Source organism: Homarus americanus, unplaced genomic scaffold (genome assembly GCF_018991925.1).
Source record: "Homarus americanus isolate GMGI-L3 unplaced genomic scaffold, GMGI_Hamer_2.0 scaffold36117, whole genome shotgun sequence".
NCBI lineage: Eukaryota > Metazoa > Arthropoda > Malacostraca > Decapoda > Nephropidae > Homarus > Homarus americanus.
Window position 1 is genome coordinate 359711 of NW_024716501.1, and position 24137 is coordinate 383847.

The 24137-nt window shown below is 36.0% G+C and overlaps 1 protein-coding gene across 4 annotated transcripts in view; it reads right to left on the bottom strand.

Moving 5' to 3' along the window:
- Positions 1–6756: 6756 nt before the first annotated feature.
- The window catches only part of LOC121858143 (tudor domain-containing protein 7B-like), a 102543-nt gene continuing 85162 nt past the window's right edge, over positions 6757–24137 (bottom strand). For all 4 annotated transcript variants that reach the window (XR_006087367.1, XM_042354372.1, XM_042354371.1 and 1 more), the window contains 2 exons: positions 17904–18047; positions 6757–8489 (listed from right to left, as the gene is read on the bottom strand). Coding sequence is in view for 3 of the 4 variants with exons in the window: in XM_042354372.1 (XP_042210306.1) it covers positions 8483–8489; positions 17904–18047 (151 nt within the window). In the remaining variant the exon portion in view is untranslated. The remainder of the gene's footprint in view (positions 8490–17903; positions 18048–24137) is intronic.

The following is a 24137-nucleotide window of genomic DNA, read 5'->3' on the forward strand; positions in this document are numbered from 1 at the left end:
GTACATGATTTTGTGACAAAATAAATAAATTAAATAAATAAAAATAAATCAATAGATATACCTGATTTTTAATTTGGAGCTTAGCAGCAAGAGGATGTAACTTAGTTGTCACTACTGCACAAACATGCAGAGGTATGACAAACAAAGGATCTTGCAGAGTGATGTACAATGCCTTAGCCATGCCGGACTTTGAATCGTGTTTCCATTGCGATATCTGTAAACGTTATCAAGGGCAAAAAAGGTTATGCTTAATCTTTATACTGTAATAATGAAAAGTATGTGCATTCAAAGTGATTCGATGTTGCAGATTGCTTATTAACATATCATATTTCCATATTAATACAGTATACAGTATAATAGTACATTTTGCTTTATATCCACATCTAATGACATTATCACCTGCTCAGGGGTCAATTTGATGGCAGGCAAGAGTTCTATGAAGACATCGATGGCTTCATGTCTTTCAACCCATCTTGTTTCACAGAATGTTTTGAGATGACCATTTGGTCACTCAGGAAAGCTGTGCCACACCGCAGCTTTGAAAAGTGTTTTCCTTTTGGCACCAACATTGATGAAGTTAATGATCTGACTCACTGAACTAAACAAGTTGCAAATTTCTTGAATATTACAAGCATCCATTAAAGCCAGGTTGAGAGTGTGTTCCACAATGGGTGTACAAGGCTCTAGGATTTTTATCAAGGATGACACATGAAGCCCCAGCTATACTTGAGCTCATTACAGATGCACCATTGTATCCTTGTCCTACACAATTCTTTAGTCAAGTCCAAACTTCTCAATACCTTCAACGATGGCTTTTCCGATCAACTTCCTGGTTGGCTCCAGGATTTCGCCTTTTTTAAGGCTAACAAAATCTAGATCAAATGAACTCTGATGCAAGTCTTGGAAACCAAGGAATTCTTCATGAATTTTTCCATTGTACAAATACCTTGCATACAGACTCAGTTGTTCAATAGTGGACACATCCTGTGTTTCATCAGCAAGAACAGCATAAAGTCCTCCCCCAATTTCAATATCTTTTATTATGTGTTCCTGGATAACTTCTGTGATTACATCTATAATCTCATTTTGTATCCTTGGAGCAGTGTATATGGCATTCTTGGGTGCACTGTCAATGCGATTCTTTAAGGTCTCGTCTCCACAGATAATCATGGGACGAAGAAGTGCCCAGCAAATTCCGTCATTAATGTGTGAAATTTACCGAGATGCTTCAGATTGATCTACATCAAGAGGCCCAGAGTCAGAATGACCTCTCATGACCAGGTTTTGTTGACCACAATCTATAATGGCTTTAATGATGGACATAACTGCTTTTCTATTATTTTCTACCTGAAATAAGGAAACCAAAAGTGATACATATATATATACAGTCAACCCTCGCTTTACGCGGTCCCACTTTACGCGTTTTCACGTTTACGCAGTACCCTGCCGAACATGGAATGCTCACTTTCCACGGTGTGTGTACCCTTTTACGCGGAGAGCGGCGCGAGCAGGGTGCGCACAAGGTCCCCCAGTCATCAAAACATTACCGAGTTCTTCACCCGCCACCCACCACAGCCAGCCCAAGTCAGTGATAGTGATAATGATAGTGAGGATATGGACTTATATGGACTTGGAGGGGTTTGACAAAGAGACCCTGCAAGCCTCTGTGGTGGATAGTGATACAATTGATACAAGTGATACAGGTGAGGGCCAATAATCTGCCCTCTGCCTCGGAACCAACCCCCCATCCCCGTGTGCCCAGCCATCTTTTCTACTAATGTAAGTGTTAAAAAAACTAATATTATTGATATTTCTCTTAATTATTAATTGTGTGTGCATACCATCTAAAATTAAGAAGCTATTTTTACTACAACGTAGGTATTGTGTCTGAAAAAGTGGAGTTTGGGGGTCGGCCCAGTCTCTATTTCAATTAATCCCAAATGTTATGTTGTTCACTTTACGCGGGCCGCCGTGGGTTCAATTGACCGCGTAAAGTGAGGGTTCACTGTATATATATATATATATATATATATATATATATATATATATATATATATATATATATATATATATATATATATATATATATATATATATATATATATATATATATATATATGAGGGCAAATTTTTTCGGAGTGAGAATTTTAAACTCTTGGAACAACCTACCCAAGAGTGTTGTGATGGCACCGAGTGTGAGCTGTTTCTAGACCACACTTGACCAATACTGGAGCAGGTTCAGATATATTCAGGAGCCAGTGCATGCCCAGTACTTGCCAACAGTGCGTAACACAGATGTGACCAATCGCCCAAGCAGCTAATGAGCCGATCAGTGGTGTAGAGGATAAAAGTTAAAGCAAAAAGTAATTGCCTTAAATATCCCTGGAGTATGAAATTTTGAGAATTGTCCAAGTTATTTAGACGACATTTCATCATCAGAATTACATCTTTTTGGCCACGGATCCTATATCTGGCCATCTAAAACTCCCTATACAGGTACTGTACTGATATTTTATGCAAAACTACAACACAGGAAATGCTAAGATTAATCAGGGAAATTAATTATCAAATTCCAGTGACTTAGACCAATTAATTATCATAATTTAAATTTTTTGGAAATAGATCCACAATCTGCGCATCAAGGAATATCTGTACTGATATTTTGAGCAAAATTAATTCCCCCCACCCCCCCAAAAAAATTGCTTACTCTCAGTATACTGTACTGTAAGTCGTCCTTGACATGCTAAATCAAGATTTGTTGTCGATATGTTGAAATTTCAATAATTAATTGTCTTATTTGTCCCTGGAGTATGAATTTTTGATAATTAATTGTGCTAATTTCTTGGATAACACTTCACTATCTTTTAAAAAATAAAGTTTGGTGCAGTTATAAATTTTTCTTAAAAGCCCTGGAACATAAATATTTGCATTCCTGTACTGCTAGCACAAAAGTGAATACTAAATTAAAAGCCACCAAAGAATAATCGTAAACAAAGAAGATTGAAATTCAAAAGCTTCTGAAGTTTTTATTATTTTGAATATTCATACATTTTATTTTATTTGGATCCCAGAAGGCTGAAAAGAAATCAATACAATATATATATATATATATATATATATATATATATATATATATATATATATATATATATATATATATATATATATATATATATATATATATATATATATATATATATATATATACCTGTATATATATCTTGATAAAATCACACGGGAAAAGGGAAACAACGGAGCACCTTAGCTTTCGTCTTTATTCAAGACATCTTTAGAGGCAACTGGATTACTTGGACAGAGAGAGGCTTAAATATACAGGGTGGCCTTAAAAACATGAGATCAGGTCATAATGATGTCATCCACTAATCCCCACACCAACACACAGGTAGAGGAGCTTAAGAGAAGGGGGGTGACGTGACTAGTCAGGTCGGGTCAAAAATAAGGGACCCACTAAATAACTATCATACATCTAGATCAAAGGTTTTCAAAGCATTTTTAACTTTGGGCCACTGACATATAAATTTATGTAACATATTATGAGTTTTGAACTGACCATCACTAAGGTTTATTGATTTTAATTCCTTAATCAAACTAGCTTCAACCAGAAGTCTTTCTGTAACACAAGATGATTTAAATACTTCTAAGCTTTTTTCCCAAGCAATGGGGTGATTATTATTCCTAACATGAATGAACAGGGCACTGCTTTCAGATGCTGTTCTGATATTATACTTATGTTATTTGATTCTGAGCTGCAGTGTTTTTCCTGTCTGTCCTACATAATTACAATTACATTTGCTACATGGAATACAATAAACACTTCCATTTACATTCAAACTTGGGCTATTTCTTATTAACATATTGGTAATGGTCGAGTCATACTTGAAAACAACATTAATATTTAGTAGCTTGAGGGACCGAACTAAAGGGACAAATTCACGTCATCCCCCTTCTCTTAAGCTCCTCTACGTGTGTGTTGGTGTGGGGATTAGTGGATGACATCATTATGACCTGACCTCATGTTTTTAAGGTCTCCCTGTATATTTAAGCCTCTCTCTGTCCATGTAATCCAGTTGCCTCTGAAGATGTCTTGAATAAAGACGAAAGCTAAGGTGCTCCGTTGTTTCCCTTTTGCCGTGTGATTTTATCAAGATTTATCTTATCCACGTTTTCATTGTGGATCTACATGAAATATATATATATATATATATATATATATATATATATATATATATATATATATATATATATATATATATATATATATATATATATATATATATATATATATATATATATATATATATATATATATATATATATATATATATATATATATATATATATATATATATATATATATATATATATATATATATATATACCCACCACACAATATAAATTATCAATACAGTTCTAGCATACATTGTTCTTTTGATATATATATATATATATATATATATATATATATATATATATATATATATATATATATATATATATATATATATATATATATATATATATATATATATATACATACATACATATATAGTATAGGGTGTCAATATTTTTTTTTTTCCCCAACCTTCACATTTTGTTCATTTGTGATATATAATATCCCATGCCATGAATAATTATTTGAAATGATTATTGATTATTGGTCATGAAATAGTACTACTGGTATCCTCTATTCTTTTCATATTCTGTCAGTAGTGGTAATGTTCAATCAATAACTATTTGGCTAAGCTGAATTACTTGCCCCCCAAAAAGCTTTCAAATCCAGAAGTGCTCGGTAGATTATGGAGAGATTGCCAACAGCAAAGGCAGATATTTAGTGAAACAGCTCTAGCAGAATTCATACTTTCTGAGAGAAGGTCCATTAATAGTTCACTGGGACACCAAACTGATTCCAGAGGTGACTGGATCTGAAGTAGATATGGTAAATTGAGCTGTCAATTACCATTTCAAGACTGGGAATTGAGATCTTGGCCATTCTCAAGTTACAACAAGAGACAGGAAATATCATGGCAGATGCAACATTCAAGAACCTCCAACACTGGAGTGTTGTGGACCAAGTTGTCAGAATGTACTTCAACACAACCACTTCCAACACTGGGGTACATATAAGCTTGTAGGCTTTTGGAAATACAACTTAAGAGGAAGCTGTTCAATCTGGTTTCTTGTCATTTTGTTCATGAGCTTATCATTGGAAATGCCTTCACTGAGCTCTATGGCTCCACCAATGGTCCTATTGTGTTGCTATTCATAAGAAGCCAAATAGACTGGAGTATTATTATCAATCAGTCAGATATTCAAACCAGCCTCATCCCCATTGATGCAAATGAAAGTATCCAGGAACGGAAGAGAGAATCTACTTGGTGGTCGCTCTTTTCAAAGGGCAGTTTAAGCTGATGACACATGAGGTAACTGTTAATCAATGAAGCCTATTCATCTATCTAGTCTACTTGGTTCTCACCACCAAACACACTCTATGCCCTATGGTCTGAAGGCCATTAAGAAAATTTTTTCCTGGCCAGACTATAAGCACTGAAATGGATTCTCTGGTACATCAGCAAGAAATTGACACCATTTTTTTGAAGGCATAATCACTGAAAATGATAAATTGGCAATGGTGGAAGCAATCAACAAACCTGATTACTACAAACAAGGTGTCTGCATCCAGATGAGACACACAAGGATCAGGCAATTTTAACTTAAAAAGTGTTTCACATTTTATTCAAAACCCTGGACAGGGTATTGAAACAAAATGGCTAAAAACTCACTTTGGAATATGGGTCATTGATGAGGACTATAAGAAGGGACAAGAGTTGGAGAATGTCACCAGATCACTCAAAAATGGTGCAGGTGAAGGAATTAAACTGATTGAGGACTTTAACCACGGAAGGAAAAAGGACAAAAAGTAATTCCAGCACCTGCTGCAAGTGGTGGAGCACGACAGTACAAAATTCTGAATACTACAAACATATGTTTAAATGTTTCATTTCATGACCAAATAGTAAATAAAGAAATAAATTTGGTCAGCATTATTCTTTTTGACACTGGAACATTATGGAAGGGTAAAAAAAAAAAAAAAAAAATTGTGAACCCCTAAATCGTAATTTAATATATATACATACACACATATATATATATATATATATATATATATATATATATATATATATATATATATATATATATATATATATATATATATATATATATATATATATATATATATATATATATATATATATATATATATAATAGATTGAGACTAAGGTAATATAATCATATAATTCTCAACTTTCCGTAACATTTGGAATGCAGAGAAACCATTTTATAGCAAAATGAATTAAACCTGAGAAGTGAAACTGAAAATATATATCACGGTACAATTTTTGGTGGTAGAGGGGTCCCCCAAATTTGCGGCTGGGGTGGTCTCTGCTACATTTTTACTTGTGTAAAAAAAAAAAAAAAAAAAAAAAAAAATCCGTGTGTGTTTGCCCTTAGGACAATTATTTATTTCACCTCTATTGTATATACAGTATGTGTGTGTATGTGTAGACACACACAAAACACATACAAATAAATAATAATGGGAAAATACTCACAAATAATCAGATTTTTTTTTATTAAAAATGTGAGTCTATCCTCAAGTCTGTGCTTTATTAATGAAGTAATAAAGCATGGACTTGAGGGTAGACTGTCACATTTTTAATAAATTTGTTTCCGATTATTTGTGAGAGGATTTTCCAATTATTTAATTGTAGTACGTGTTTGGTGTGTGTGTCTACACACATATTTATAATACAGGTAAAGAAAATTACTGTCTCTAGAACAAATGGCTCCCTGTCCCAGCCGTGAAAATTCCGGCAACTTTAAAGCTACCCACAGGACATTCTTAGGTATATCCAGGGTGTCATCCGTGAATAATAGAGGACCGCGAATTTGGGGGCCCCCTTTATTAACAAAACAAGCAAATAAAATATTTTACTATACGTAATGGTTTTCATGGAACTAGAGCATAGTGATACATTTTCAGGTTCACACTATAGCAACTATAGCAAAGTAATCCATGGTCAATGATTATATTTTCTGACAACAAAAATACTGCTTTATACCATTGCTATGTCTTGGATTGAAGTTATTTGGTCTATAATGACTAGACCAGACTAGTTACACCTGTTTCTCTAAATGGATAAATAAACACAACATTTAACCAGAAACAGAAAAAATACATCATGCTTATTCACTTTATTTTTTTTCACATTTTTAAATACTGAAGTTTGCTATTTTTATGTAGGATATTTTTATATATACTGCAGATATTACTTTTTTTTTTAAGCATTGTATTAGCCTTATACCAAACCAAAGCAATTCACAAATTATGGGTCAGCACAAATCTTCCTTACAATGTCATCCTTAACTTCCCAATGACTGCTTTTAGAAGCTCCTAGATACAAAGGAGCTAGTCGTGGGTGTACACAATACCAATGATTAACTCGACACAGATTTGGGAGTAGAACTCTCAAGTGGGAGTTGAATCAAGGCCTTTTGGTTAAAAATTTTGAGTTACTAGAATACTCATATCCAACAACTCCTCAATAATGTAATCATAAAGAAGATATTCTGAGTCATCCTACATGCACTGCTATTGATATTGAATTAGATCTACTGAGATACTGTACTGTAAAACACAAATTATTACTGCGAGAAATATGTATGGTTATTATTGCATACATAAAAAACATGGGTAAAGAAAAACTCCTGAGCTAAATATACATTTCTCCAGTTACAGCATAATCAAAAGATATTCACAAAATAGGCACCACTTTGCAAATTCTACTAAGACTTAACCCAGCTATAAGTGAGCTGCAAGTTTAGTGATCACAAGTTTTTGGTTTATATGTTAAGAGAAATAAATCTATTCTTTATGAAAATTTTTAGTTATCAACAAGGCAGCTTGAGCATCGATAACAGATGCCATAACTTGCCTAATGTATACTTAGTAAATAGGTTATAAAAATACTTTATAAAAAAAAAAAGAAAACCACTATCCTTTCCTGTTATATAAAGTGGTCAAAATAACCACTGCACTTTCCTAGACATATCACTGTTATAGTAACTAACATAAGAGCACCATTCCTTTCACTTAAATGTCAATGTATATTCAACTCCGAGCATGAATTTGCATATAATTACTGTCAGAAGAGCAGACAGCAATTCGCAATTAATTTAGGACTTTTTTTTATTCTTTTTCACAGCTCGTCCTTCCTTTATAAGAAGGTCATGAATATAGACATCCAACTTTTTATCAGTGGTATCAATGAGTATTAAAGAAAGTATGACAGATTCCTTACTTTCCCCCTCAATTTCCTTCACCACTGACACAAATTCACGGTTTTCTGTCAATGCTTGGAATCGACAGGAATCCTCAGTACTCCAGTCAACGTTGGCAGCTTCAATACCTGCAATAGAAAAGTGGTCAACTGACCTAATACTCTTGGGGCTTTCATATGCAAAATTACGTATGATCTAAGTTATCGCTACAGAGTTTTCATGTGCAAATTTTGTATGAAGTAAAAAATAAAACAAATTTATGTTTGCGTATGAATGCTAAGACATGCAAGACACATTTGGCATCAACATGATCTGGCAACTATGTAGACTGCACTCCAAGGTCACTACATCAGTCTCCCTTTTGTATTTGCAGGACCAAGAAAATAGTATTACTTTACATTTTCCACACATTTTCTTGCCACTTGTGCTAAATTCACGTGCATCACAGTGACTTCATTTATTTGTAACAGTGTTGTGAGAGTTGCTGGCTAAGGTGGAGGGGTTGAAAAACCTAAAAAGTTTGAGGAGATTACTCCATGTGGTGCCTCTCCCTAGGGAAATACAGTACAGTAGAACCTTGGGGCAAACCCCAGTCCGAAAAAAGTGAATACATAGGGGGTGGGGGTTGGAGATAACACTGCTTATCTGAACTGTTTAACCCTTAAGCCCCGGGTTAGGGTGCTGCTGGCAGTACCCCCGCACGGAAAAAAAAAGGAGAAAATAGGCGGACGTTCTGGAACGTCACCTGTGGCGCGAGCTAATCGAACGTTCTAGAACGTCACCAGGGGCCTAAGGGTTAAAGAAAATAAGCTATGTTATTACTGCACTTCAACAACTAAGGTCTTTAAGTGTATAACAAGGTTATTAAAAGAATATTACATCAACAATAAAAAAATATGAAACAGAACTCTCTGGGTTGAAAATCAGACATGTAAGTCTGGTTGTCACCGAGATGATTACTATTTACCTACTGTAAAGTGTTATATGTAAGTAACCACAGAATTTGTCTTGTGAATAAAGAGAAAACTGTATACTGTACTAAAGATAAAAATTAGAACAAATAAGTGTAGGAGTACAGTATATAGTATGTGGAAGACGAATGTTTTTCTGTGAGCAGCGGGGGGTGGGGGGAATGGGGGGTGGGGGGATTGGGGGTTTGGGGGGGATAGCATGGGTGGCTCCCTCCCCCTCTCCCCCACAAGATTCCTTTAACACTTATTTATGCAATTCCACCACAATTCTCATATAATTTAGGATCATTTTTTGCCAGGTTGATAAAATATTATCCTAAAAGAATCAACTTTCCTGAAAAAAAGAATCCCACACTGAACTCCACGAGTCATTGTTTACAAAGAGCAAACAGCTGATCGGCTTACCACAATGTCCGTCTTCAACAGACTTAATAAATAAGTACAGTACAGAACAGTTGTGTATCTATCATCACTTAATATATACTATTGCAGTGTATTTATCACCACTTAATAAATACTATTGTAGTGTATTTACAGTATTATCAATAAGTAATATTGTAGTGTAAAGTATTATGCCTCTGCATATACCCTGTAGTCTATTTATTAATCATTTGTCTAAGTGTACAAGTAGCCAAACTGAGTCACCATATAACACTCAAAGGAAGTAATTAACGTTTTTAAGAAGGTATCTTCATGTCAAATACTACACAGATGTGTTATAGTTACCCCTGTTGTAAGATGGTCTACTGAAAGCTCACACGAAAGCATCTGAGTCAACAACCTTGTGATACAGCTTATCCTTTTATTTTCAAGTCATATTACAAATTACATACAGTATTGTATTTTCTCTATTACTGAATATGTTACATTAATCTTGATGAAAAACCATAGGTGGCCAATCACATGAGAATATAATACTGAATCAATAAATAAATACAGGTAAACCTGACGAATGTGGCAACACCTGATCAGCCCCAGCCTGCTTACATACTCGAAGTGTCTTAGTTCTCAGTAGGCCTATAGCAAATCTGATTAGACTACTGTACACGATCAACTTGCTACCATTCTTGATCTTTGTTTAACTCTAACCCCTCACACTATTCATACACAATTTCTGCCCCTTTAGGGTCTTCTGATCACAACCTTATTTCTATTAATTCAAACTGGGCACGACCACCTCCCCCCACCCCCCTCTAAGCGTCAACTATGGCACTATCGGAGGGCACACTGGCAATCCTTGCGAGAATTCTTCACTGATTTTCCTTGGGATGAATGTTGCTTTTCCACTCGGGACGCCTCGGTATGTGCTGACAGCATTGCTGGGGTTATACAGGGCGGTATGAGTACATTTATCCCATCTTCTACCAAACCTTTCACATTACAATCATGGTTTGATCGCTTTTGCTCTCTTGCTTGCAGGGTGAGAGATGAGGCAAACCGTGCTATGAAACCATCTCCTCCTTTTACCCACTCCTCTTTCATTACTTCCAGGAATCATTGTAAGGCTATTCTTCGTATGGCCAAGAGGAAATTTATAAAAAGAAAGACCGCTGCCCTGACTAATTCTTCCTCAAGTAAATCCTTTTGGTTCTTAACCAAAATTTTTTTTAACAACTTCTGCACTGCTATTTTCCTCCTCTCTTCCTACCTGATAACTCTATAGCCAACTCTCCCCCTGACAAAGCCTTTTCATTGGCACCTTATTCTCCTCTAATTCCACCTTAGACGATTCCCACTCTATCCCTCCTACCCCTGCTCCTCCTACTGAACCTATGCACTTTCCTATAATCCCCACTCGCAGGGTTGCTGGTGTGTTATCCAGGTTGGATGTGAGTAAGGCGCAGGGACCGAACGGAATACCCCCTCGTGTTCTGAGGGAGTGTGCTGAAGCTCTGGCCCCTGTGCTTGCTCGCCTCTTTCTCCTCTACCTCAAAACCCCAAATTTTCCTTTTTCTTGGAAGCATGCCTTGGTTCAGCCCATCCCGAAGAAAGGTGACCATTCTAATCCCTCTAACTATCGCCCCATTGCTCTAACTTCATCCCTCTCTAAGATTTCCGAAACTATCTTGAACTCCCATTTTCTCCGTCACCTTGAACGCCTTTCTCTTTTGTCGGATCACCGGTATGGCTTTCGCCAGGCGAGATCTACTGGTGATCTGCTCTCCTATTGCACCCATCTTTGGTCATTCTCTCTTAGGGATTATGGGGAAACTTTCGTCGTGGCCCTCGACATCTCCAAAGCATTTGACAGGGTACGGCACAAGTCTTTGCTATCTAAACTTCCCTCTTTTGGTTTCTCTCCCCCATTTTGTTTTCTAATCTCTAGCTTCCTTGAGAACTGATCCATGGCAGTTGTTGTCGAGGGATCGATCTCTCACTCTTTTTCTACCAATAATGGTGTCCCACAGGGTTCTGTTCTTTCACCTACTCTCTTCCTTCTTTTTATCAATGATTTACTTCACACTACAACTAATTCTATCCATTCTTACGCTGATGATTCTACTCTTCACTCTTCTTCACATTTTCCCCTTCCTCCTAACTCTCAAACTAGATCTGTTTTTAGAGTTGATATCATTACTTTTCCTAACTCTCAAACTAGATCTGTTTCTAGAGTTGATATCATTACTTCTATCAATGCAGATTTGTGCAGCATCTCTGAGTGGGGAGGTACAAACTTGGTTAAATTTTATAGTCATAAAACTCAATATTTACCAATTACACTTTTTAAATTAGACCATCTCCCACCAATTACATTTCAGAACGCTATCATCCTGCCAAATGCTGAAATAAATATGTTAGGCCTCGCCATTTCCTCCAATATGTCCTGGAAGTCACACATCCTTAATATAGCTAAAGCTGCCTCCCGAAATTTGAGAATGCTGTACAGATGCCGTAGCTACTTCACTCCTGAGCAGTTGCTCCAAGTATATAAGGGTTTCATTCGTCCTAAATTGGAGTACTGCTCTCCTTTCTGGGGTGGCTCTTCTGTCCAACTGCTAGATAGGGTGGAATGAAAGGCATTTCGTCTTATTAACTCTCCTCCTTTAGTCGTCAATCTCTCTTCCCTTTCTCTTTGCTGCAATGTTGCTTCACTCTCTCTCTTTTACAGGTACTTTAACAGGCAATGTTCGGTGGATTTGGCAACCTGTGTACCGCCGGCAAGGCCGAGGGCTCGTAACACACGTCTCGCCTGCGGTGCCCACCGTTTCTCTGTGGATGCCGGTCACACGAGAATAACCCGTTATAGTGCCTCCTTCTTTCCTCACACAGCCAAACTGTGGAATGTTCTGCCTTCTTCTGTGTTTCCATACTTATACTATCTGTCTCACTTTAAAAAGCTGGTTTTCTGGCATCTTCATGGTGTAGATCAGGGGTGGGCAAAGTGCGGCCCGCGGGCCACATTTGGCCCGCCAAATTATTTCTGTGGCCCGCCACTGCATTTGCCAATCAGAAAAAAAAAATTCTTATTAATTACAGAAAGGACAATTTTGGAAGTTGGGTGGACATAGCAGCAATACTGGCTCGTCGCTGTTAACCTGTGGCCCGCGAAGTGTGCCACCATTCATGAAGTGGCCCTCCATCAAAAATAATTGCCCACCCCTGGTGTAGATTAACACAGTATAACCCTTTTCTTCTCTAGGTTCATTTTCTTTCTGTTCTTATTTTTTCGTCCCCCAGGCCCCGTTGTGGGTCGTTTGACCTGTGCCCGGGTGGGCTAATTCCCGTAAAAAAAGAAAAAAGAAAAGAAAAAAGTGTGGTCCATTTCATCAGATTTTTTATTTAACCCCCCCCCCCTTTTTTTAGTATTTTTGGTGACCAGAGCATCTCAGAGCCCAAAAAAAGCAAATTCCGATATACAGATATTGAAGTACGATTTATTTTTGTTTTACTGTACAGAATTAATTTTCTCACAACTTTTCTTATACGTATAACTTTTTCTTTCCTAACTATGTACACTTTATAGTGGAATAAGGTTCATATTGCAATCCCATGAAATAGTGAAGCAATGAAGTGATGTATAAACATTTTCATTAAGCAAAAAATAAAATGTGTGTGTTTTACTCGTGCTTACGTATAGAAAAAATTATTTTATCATAATGACTCATAAAACTGATTTTAGATAATTTATTTACAGTGCTAATGCAACAAATCCTACCTTTTTATCTCAAATAGCAAGCTTGTTATGACTAAGTACAATTATCTCTCTTGTGGTGCAGTCAAGTGCAGTAAGGCGAGTAACAGGCCAGACCCCAAGTGTCTCCCAGGAGAGCGAATACTCAAGCCCAAGTGTTAAAATCCTTTTACCTAGCAGAATCCAAAAGCAGGTAAGCTGTCCTAATGCTGAGGGCCCTTAACCTTTTTGCTCCAAAGGTCTCATATGGTCCTAAACCCCCATACTCGGCTTAAAATGCTTAATTACAGGTGCTCCTCTACTTAAGAATGTTCAACTTACAAACTTTCAGAGATACAAACATCATCACTGAGGGGGGCTACCTGCCAGAACAGGTGTTTAATGTGGAAAAGACTGGATTATTTTGAAGAAAATTCCAGACAGAACAAACATTACCCTAAATCTAAGAGAAGAGTGAGCCAGGTTTAAAGGCTGTATTAAAGGGTATAGCTGTACTAAATATCCATACCGTATATCTCGCTCTATAAGGCGTCGGGGTGCATAAGACGGCCCCCCCAAATTTCCATTTAAAAAGTAGCTTTTGAGCTCTATTCGCTGTATAAGACCATGCAATTCAAAGACACTTACCCACTGACTCAGTAGTCCTTACCAACCATCCTTGGTTTTTAAAATAAGGCCAATTCACTTCAAGTAATGTCATCAAATGTTACCGCTGGTGTAGTGTAAACACTAGTGACGCCACTGAAGCCTGCTATTTACCGTAACTGAACTAAAGTCTGTGTTGAGTAAAATTTTTCCATTTACTAGCACTATATATAATACAACAGATTTGTACACTTCTAGTCTGCACCACCCTGAAGATGTGAATTACACGAAAGCGCTTTGGAACTTCGTGTTTTCTTCTTCCTTGTGGTTATCAGCATATACCTAGATCACGCGCACCTACAGTGATTTACTTGCATATATATATATATATATATATATATATATATATATATATATATATATATATATATATATATATATATACAAAAATAAATGTTAAATGAATTATTTATGGTGCATTAGGGTACTGGTCACTTCAGACACAAAGACGGGCTATAAATAGCCTTCTTTATTCCCTCCAACTCACCCCTGAGCCAGGGAAAGGGTGGTGGTAAATAACATTTGTTTGCTTATTTTCCATTTACTTGAAATAGATTTACTGAATTATTTGTATATTTATTTAAAAGTCATTTAATGAATATTCTATGTAAAAAAATAAATTTTAAATTAATTATTTATAGGAGATAAGTATTATGATCAGTAACATATGGTATTACTGGCCACTTGACACAAAGAGATGATAAAAATAGCCCATCTCCTCTTTCTACAGCTGCCAATGGGAAGCTCTTGTAATTAAATTTGATGTTTATTTTCATTGTCTAATTTATCATGTATCAAAGTAATATTACTAAAAATTGTGTAGGTAGTAGGCAGCTACCAAACAGGTAGATACTACTGCCTGGGAAGATATTGGCAGCTAATGTTGTTTAACGTAGACCCTGCTGCCATATGGCATCACGAAAATTGTGACCAAGTCCCAGGTTCAGCGCTGACCTGACTTTCTGCCTCATTTACACACACAATTGCAGTTTGAATTGTTCTCTAACTTGACAACACAACATACATACAGTATATTACTTCACTTTTGATCTTTTTTAACTTTTGTATTTATTTATGGTTAGTTACTTAAAATAAGGCCAATTCACCAAGTAATGGCATCAAATGTTACCAGCTGGTGAAGTGTAAACACTAGTGACGTCACTTAAGGTCTGTATTTAACTGTCAGTAGTTTCAAGAATTAATGCAGTCATTTACTGAATATTCCTTGTAAAAAATAAATTTTAAATTAGTTATTTATAGAGATAAATATTATTATCGTAAATATACCGATATGCATTACTGACCACCTCCACGCCTAAAAATAGCCCAACTTCGCAGTCACTTTCCCTTTCTTGTCTCCCTACTGGCAAATGGGGCGTGAGGTGATGATAGCTGTGTTTATTACAGGAATAATTCTCTTTTACGGTATGTTAGACAGGTTTAAAAATACATTTTTATTATTTTAATATACCGGTAATCTTAATTTGAATCCAGCTTGCCAAACGAAGTTTCAGTATAAAATAATTAGTGGTAAGACCTTGTGAGTGGCTTACGATGTTTCCATCACCACTCTTGACACACTAAACCACAATATTTAAGAGGTAAGAATTTTATACTTGGTGATTTAGACGACCCCCTAACTTTGGGCAGATTTTTTTAATGTTCAAATTCCGTCTTATAAGCCGAGATAATGTAATCTTTTCATTTTTTACAATATGTTTGGTAACTACAAGAGTAAAGTTGGACTTACAAACAAGCCTCAGGAACATAACTCGTTCGTAAGTAGAGGAGCACCTGCACTATGTTATAGTTTTTTTTATTATGCTTACTGTTGCTTTGTTCCCTCATTTATTTATTATTTCTCAGTGAATATTTACAATACTGTATATACATTATACACAATCCTCATGACTATATTAGGATAAAAAGCTGATAACTGTATATAGATTACTATCTCTAAGTTATGGAAACTCAGGTTGGAGAAATTCACCCATATATAGTCTATAAATTGTGACCACTATATGTGGGATACTTCTTGAATATGTAGTGTTTACACAAAATTCTACCTTTTATAAAATTATCATTATTATCCGTTGCTTTATATGTTTAGTGTCATTTGTCTTAATATGTATAATATTTAGTGAAAAGAGAAGAAGTAGCGGCAAATGTGTTCTCTGAAAGCATGAATTTCTTCGTAACTCTGACTAAATATTCTTTATTTCAATTTTTTTCAACTCATATCTTAAAAGTTAATGTTTTCAAGCAGTTATATCTTTACAGATATTAAATTCAGCAATAAAGTGCCAGAACTGGAAACACTATCCTTAACAGTATACAGTAAAAGTCCAAAAATCCGGATGCCAGGAACCGACCACCCGAGAATCCGGACTTTTCGAAAACTCAAACTTTTAAATTTAACGGGCTTTTGTGGGTTATGTGAATGAATGGAGTTGCTTTAAAAAATTAATTTACATAATTCAAATAATAAAAGTAATGTAAATTATAGGTAGCTAATTTTGTTAGTTGTAATTAGCTTGACTGAAATGTAAAATTTGGCACTATAAATCTTTTTGTGTATATGTAGGCATGCGCAAAGCGCCACAGCTGTACAACTATTAAACAAAATCACCACACTGATCGCCACTTTAAAACAAGCAATCAAACTGTGACAACGTATGTAATTTTGAGTCCTACTCTTTCCATGTACAGAGTACAAGCCCATAATAATGGCTCCCTAAAGTAGATAAACTTGTTGTGTGAAGAGAAAGAAGAACACATTGAAATTTAGTGACAAACTTGAAATAATTAAGAAACTAGAATGTAATGTGAGCAATGCTGTTCTAATGGAAACATACAACATTGAAAGTCTACAATTTATGATATAAAAGGCAAAGAATAAAATTTAGAATCCACAGCTTCTTCTGAGCCTTTACATTAAAATTGCTGAAAGAAAAAGTTTACATTGGCCCAAATTAGAAAATCTTGATAAAGTGTTGCACTAATGGTTTTGTTAAACGATCAGAAGGTATGGCAATTTCTGGGCCGATGCTTATTGCCAAAGCAAAGTCTTTTAAGGAGCAAATGAACATTGAATCAGAGTGCACATTTAGTGATGGATGGCTTAGGAATTTCAATACTCATCATGGTATTAGACAGTTTGTTTACATTTTTGTCTAGTGTTGACTTTATTTTTCTTTAAAACTGCTCGCTGCTTTGATAAATGAAGCATGCTTTATTTGCTAATGAATAAACTATCAAAATGTACCTGTTCATCTCTTCTTTATTCCTCCTTAAATTTTAATTTTAAAAGTACTGCCTGAGAATCCGGACCCCACCCAATCCCCAAGCAGTCCGGATTTTTGGACTTCTACTGTATATGGATTTACTTGCGATATAATGTATGAATATTAGTCGCCTAATTATTATGTCTGAGCCAATAATGGGATATCAGCATTAGGGTAATTAACTAGTAGATATCAGAGCAGTCCACCAATGGCACAGAGCAGTAATTTACAAGAGTGTACCAGGTACATTCTCTGATGCTTGCTTGGTGTTCTAGGACATCCTGACTGAGATATGACCTCCAAACATTTGACTTGGTTAATCTGTTATTCTTGCTTTCAACTTCACACAGATGAGCTAAAAATGGTACATTGGGTATTATTTTTCTGACTTCTTTACACTGACATTTAGCTTTGAAAATTATCAAGTACTCTTGATTACAAATAACACTGTTTATTGCCGAATGAAGAAGACAAAGGCAACTTTTGTATAACATTTTTCATTTAACTTACCATGTAATTTGGCTTTGATAGCCTGACACGGCAAATGGCAGAAGGAAGAAGAAAAGGACTCTATCACGTGATGAAACAAAACAATCTCCATAGTCAACAAATACACCAGCTACTATATCCTCTTGAATCATAGATATAGTTGCTCTGTAAGGAAAGTATTGTTAAAAAAATAAAATCTGGTCATCCAGGGCTGGAAATTCTTACAGTTAGTAAACAAACATACCATTCATAAATTATAATGTTCAGTAAAACTCAGGATAACTAACCAATTGAGAAACCCAAAATCAGTTAAACCGATTGCCCAATAATTTATTTCTAACAAAAGAGGGGAAAGGAGGTTTGAAATAATTGTACAAGATACTGTACTTTCAAAGAGGAGATTTTGTAATAACACTTACCATGTATAAATTTGAAATACATTCTAGTAAATATTTTACATAAATCCTGCAGTAATGCTATATGTGCTTAAAATCCTGATTATTGAAAAATAATAAAGAATATATTTTGTCCATAAATATACACATTTCAGATCACTAAATTACTCCTAAAAGTAGCTTTACCTGTACACTGCAACATTAAAACTTATAATTTTAGGCATACATACAGTAATAATGAAAGCATTAAATAACAACATGAAAAGTATAAAAACAAAGACAATTATTTGGTTATATCTGTATACACACCTACATCCCAGTATCATACACACTGGCTGCCATGAAATTTGCCTTAGCAACCAACCCAGCTGGGGATACTGCCTGGTTGGCTTCCAGAGCAAGAACACTTTGCGCCTGCAGACCCTCTGACCTCTACAAACTTGGCACACAGTCATGGGGAAAACCCATATATTTAAAATTTTATACCCACTGTACTGTATTCATGTTAAAGGATCTACCATACACTGTACCCTCATTAATTTGGATAATTATAATTCGAAATAATCAAGTGGTTCCAAAATTAAATTATTATTATATGAATATATTATGAAACAGAACAAGATGAATGAATTACAGTAAACCTTGATAACTCGCATTCGATATCTCGAATTTCTATATAATTTGGTACATATATGATCTTAGAATTTATTATAAAATAACTTGGGAAATGTTGATGTACTGTACTATACACTGCACCACAGAGTATCTAGGCAACCAGAATTAATATTCAGCACTCCTGGAAATATTTGGTTCCTGCCATACAAACCCATTAACACCCAACAGCCTCCTCCCTAATCATGTCAGGCTCAGCCACTGTATGCAGAACGCTCTCACTATTAATGTGTAAATCCAGTGTTGTAAACTTTATTTCATTTACAGTGCAATCATTTTATCCAGATTCCAACTATTTGGATCTTGTAGTATCCCAACTTGTCCCCATTGGTAATTATTTTATTTAGTCCAACAATCAAAGCAACTGAAGTCATTTATTCGTGTGAGCACCAGTAGCTATATAATTGATATGATAAACAAAAAAATTGATACAAAAACACATATCATGAAATACAATACCGCTTATGCTCACATGGTTTTTATAATACAGTTTACAAAATCACAGATTTCTTAACCGGAGAATATTCTGTACATTAAAATGAATTGAAGTACATTCAAATGGCCTTGGCACGAACCACAGGACACACGCCCGCTCCGCAACCTCTCACACCTGCATAGCTTTCTCCCACTCAGTCAGTCTCCACCTATAACCCGCGGCAATGTTGACATCAGCATTGTAGTTGCAAAAGCCTAGAATTTCCGTGAATGCTTATTTATATCAAGCACGAAACATAGATAGAATATCACTAATATAAAGTATTTTTAACGAAAACTACTAAAAAAGCAGGTAGCATATCTTGAACACTTCGGAGGCTAGAGTAAAGTCTTTTGTTTTCATGTAGTTTATCTAATTTACATTGGAAATGCATTACGTTCCAGCAAAACTACTAGCGCTACTGAGAATATGCGTGTAATATTTTGCTGAAAATAAGCGTCACGATATTACAGTGGAAAGTGGCAACAATGATTAACTTTCTTTCGTTCAAGAATGTTACGTATCACTTTTGAATGTTTTCCAGTTAAAAACTGTTTGGCATTACAATAAGTATTCTATCTAATTCACTTGTGATGCAACAGTTTTTTAACTGAAAATAGCTAGCGATTACGGTAACATCTTTTGAGCGAAAAGCGAAAGTGTTGTTTCATCACTTTCCACTGTATCGTCGTCATTTCCTTAAAATATTACATTCCGTGAATGTAGTATATCAAGCAGAGTATGAATATAATATCATTGTAATATAACAGTTTTTTAACCGAAAACTATTAAAAAAACGAGTAACATCTCTTGAACATTGGATGGTTAGGTAAAGTCTTTTGTTTTCGTCATGTATTTTATCCTATTTTACATTGAAATACATCACGTTTCAGCAAAACTACTATTCATTTCTGAGAATATATTCATTCAGGCACAGTTTAGGTAAAATTTACATGTGCTGTAAAATTTTTTTTAATTGAAAACGATTCGAAAAACACGTACCCTCTAGCCCTGTTCAAGGAGAAGACTGGGAGGAGCTGTTTGGCGCTTAAGACGATGACAAGGAAAATGATTTTGATGGATTTTAATGAAAATATTCAGATAGACCCTGGCACTGTCAAGGAAAGTGGCTGCTGAAGGCTTCCGGGACATGGCAGAGGACGAGATTAGGGAGCTAATTGAAGAGCACGACACTGAGCTGACCGAGGAGGATCTACAGGAGTTAGTAGACTCAGGCAAGGAAGAGGAAGCGAAAGGGAAAAGGATGAGGAAGAGCACCAAGAAATAACGTTGGAGAAGTTGGGGGAGATGATCAGGAATATTTAGGCACTGAAAAACCTGGCCTATAGTATGGACCCCTCCATGGTGCGTGCCCTGAAATTCATGCGAGGGATGGATGACGTTTTTGCTCCATACAAAAACATCATGGAAGAAATGAAAGAAAGAGACGACAACTCCCCATCACCGTGTTCTTTGATCACCGAAGGAGAGATTTAACACCATCGATCACTGGCGGCAGTGAGGAAGCAGCTGAATCCACAGTCGCCCCCACTTCACCACGTGTTATGGAATTGAGTGACGATGAGCCCGATGACCCCCGCCCTGTCGCCGAGGAGAGGTACTGTACAGTAAAGTGAAATTCTTATCTCTTTTTTTTAATAGCTTTTCTTGCCATGTTTATTGTTTGTAAAAATGCACAGCACAGTACAGTTCAGTACAAGTACTGTACATAGGAAGTGGAGGTGCAGTTATTCACAAAACATTTGTGTTTGTTGTCGGCAGTGCAGAGGGAGCGGATGGAGCGAGTTGGGAGGAGTGGTGAGGTGACCTTGGACGCAGGAGCAGGGACGTGTGGAGATGCCAGCCAGTATATTTCGGGTGTATTAATTGTTTTTATAGCTATTTTTGCCTTTTAATATTAAATACTGTACATTACGTTTCAACAAAACTACCATTTATTTCTGAGAACATAGAAATGTAATATTTTTGCTGAAATGATGTACGTATTACAGTGGAAAGTGGGATAAAATTGTGACGCAAGCAATGACTCTCTCTCTTTCGTTCAAAAGATGTTGCCGTAATCGCTTTTCGAATGGTTTTCAGTTATTGGATTATAAGGCTAATGATAGGATAGAATATTATTGTAATTCAGTACGAGTACAGTACAACAGTTTTTTAACTGAAAACCATTCGAAAAGCGATTACGGTAAAATCTTTTGAACAGGGAAAGAAAGCGAAAGTCATTGTTTTCATAATTTTATCCCACTTTCCACTGTACAGTAATATGTATGTCATTTCAGCCAAAATATTACATTTCCATATTTATTTCTGAGAATATATTCATTCAATCACAGTTAAGGTAAAATATACTTGTGATGTAATATTTTAATGAAAATACGGTATCGTAGTTTTCTTTTTTATCAAATTTAATTAACAAAGATTGATGTTTCAAATGTAATGAACAAAAATTTATGTACAGTATCTATAAATAAACTTTAACAAATGAATACTTTGTTTTACATCGTCCTGTGTATACCATATCATGCATTTGGCTACTTTGGGCTTGCTATGATGACGCAAGAGATCTGCCCTGGCGACTGTACCGACACTCACAGCTGGTGGTGCGTTGGTGCGTCGTTTCCATTGTTTACTGGTAGTTACTGGTAAATATTTTTCAACCTAACGAAACTATTACCCTTTTAGAGGTCGACCCCCAATTTTTTGCAAAATAATTTGGTCTTAAAAACTCGAACTACACACATGTATATACGGTAAATAAGGACATGGGGGGCCAGGGTTTTTTTTTGGGGGGGGGGGGGCACATGTACGCGGATTTTTAACATCCACGGCTATCTCTGTTATGTAACCCCCGCGTATGTTAAGGACTGACTGTACAGTGATCCCTCGGTTAACGAGCGCCTTGCTTAATGAAATTTTGATTAACGAATTACCTTCCATAAGATTCTTCACTTCGGTTAACAAGCAAACCCTCGGTTAACAAATTCCTTACGAATTTTTCCCAACATGTTTTCGCCTGCATTTGGCTGCCCACCAGCTGTAGTATTAGTCCGCCAATACAATAATTTGGTTTTAGGGCTTAAATTCCTTACCATTTTAGTAAATATCAAGAAGGTTGTACTATTCAATAATTTTAAAAGTTTTATATTAAATTTTTTTAGTAATTTTAACAATTATTGAACATAATTGAAGGTAAAGAAACTAGTTTTTTGCATGCCAAACCACTGAACACACCACGCTTGGTGTCAGTTTGTTTACCAGTTCAGAGGAAGGAACATCTTGTTTGAGACTCTTCAACATAAACGCTTTTTTTCTGTGTTTCCAGTCAAATTATTGGTCATTTTGAAATATATTTTACATATTGATAATATATAGTGCAGCTGCAGTGTTGATTTAAAGAAAATAATCTTGAATTACACCAAGTGAACTAAAATTTTATGGGTGAAATGGCAGCATGGGGTGACTTCTCTTCCACCCCCACTGCCTTCTCTTCTCCCTTCTCCTCCACCCCCATTCTAATTCCCATCATCATCATCAGCAGCAGCAACCAGGAGCCTTCTACATGCACACCTCAAAGTAAGTGTACTTTACTGCATTTATTTTTAGTTTGTATGTAATTTTCGGTGAGCTGGAACCAATTACCCAAAAACCCATTGAAACAATGGTTTTGGTTAACGAGCAACCTTCTGGAACGAATTGTGCTCGGTAACCGAGGGATCACTGTAGTACATATTTTATGTACAAAAAAAGCTCCTTCCACACTCAAACCATCATCTAAGCTATGCCACAGATCAGCCATGTAGTCAACCAGCTGACTGAGATGTATGTGCGCGCGTCTGCTGTGACGTCACATGGGACGGAGGAAGGTGGGCGAGTCAGCCATGCAGTACAGCTCATTGAGTGGCCTTCACATACGATCACCTCCCCACCCCCCTCCTCCCCACACACACACACATGCTCTTCTTTTTTCTTATTTTATAGTTTTATATTACATTTTCTTTATTTCTAGTCAACATTAGAGTATTTTAATGTATACTCTTTTGCTCTGTAATACAGAAAACGGTTTTACTATATGCAGAGAAAATTATCTTTGTTAAAATTTGTTCTTTATTTTCCGTAAGTGACCAAATTACGGTAGTATACATAACTGACGCACTGTTTACTGTTTATGTAGCATTTTCCCTCCACCTGTGTCACCTACCATTCCTTTGTGTCTTCTACCATTCCCATTTATCACCTACCATGCGTCTGTGTCACAATGCTTCATTCTTTGCCTACAGTGATGGTAAGTGTTATTTTTTGAAAATTAGTTATTACATGTAACGGTAAAAAAGTATCGGGCAGGGGAGTCTGCTGACTTCCATAATGATCCATATATCACCTAATGTGGCGGGGGGATTGGTATGCGTGCCTGTATGGCAGAGGTTTCCACCTACCTATGGTAGGGCAACAGATATGTGGACATCCTCAGGCAAGGAAAGCAGGACTACCACCATAATACAGGACCAACACACATATTCCACTATTCCTCGTCCGTGGTGTCATATTGTTTCGCACACAAACCATGCAGTACTTTTCTTATTGTGTGTACACATACTGTATATAGGCCGATATTTTATTGTTGTATTTTTTGTTGAGGGAGTGCCTCAATAAGTCGGAATTTGGGATAATTCGAGAAGGCCAGAGCCCCATACA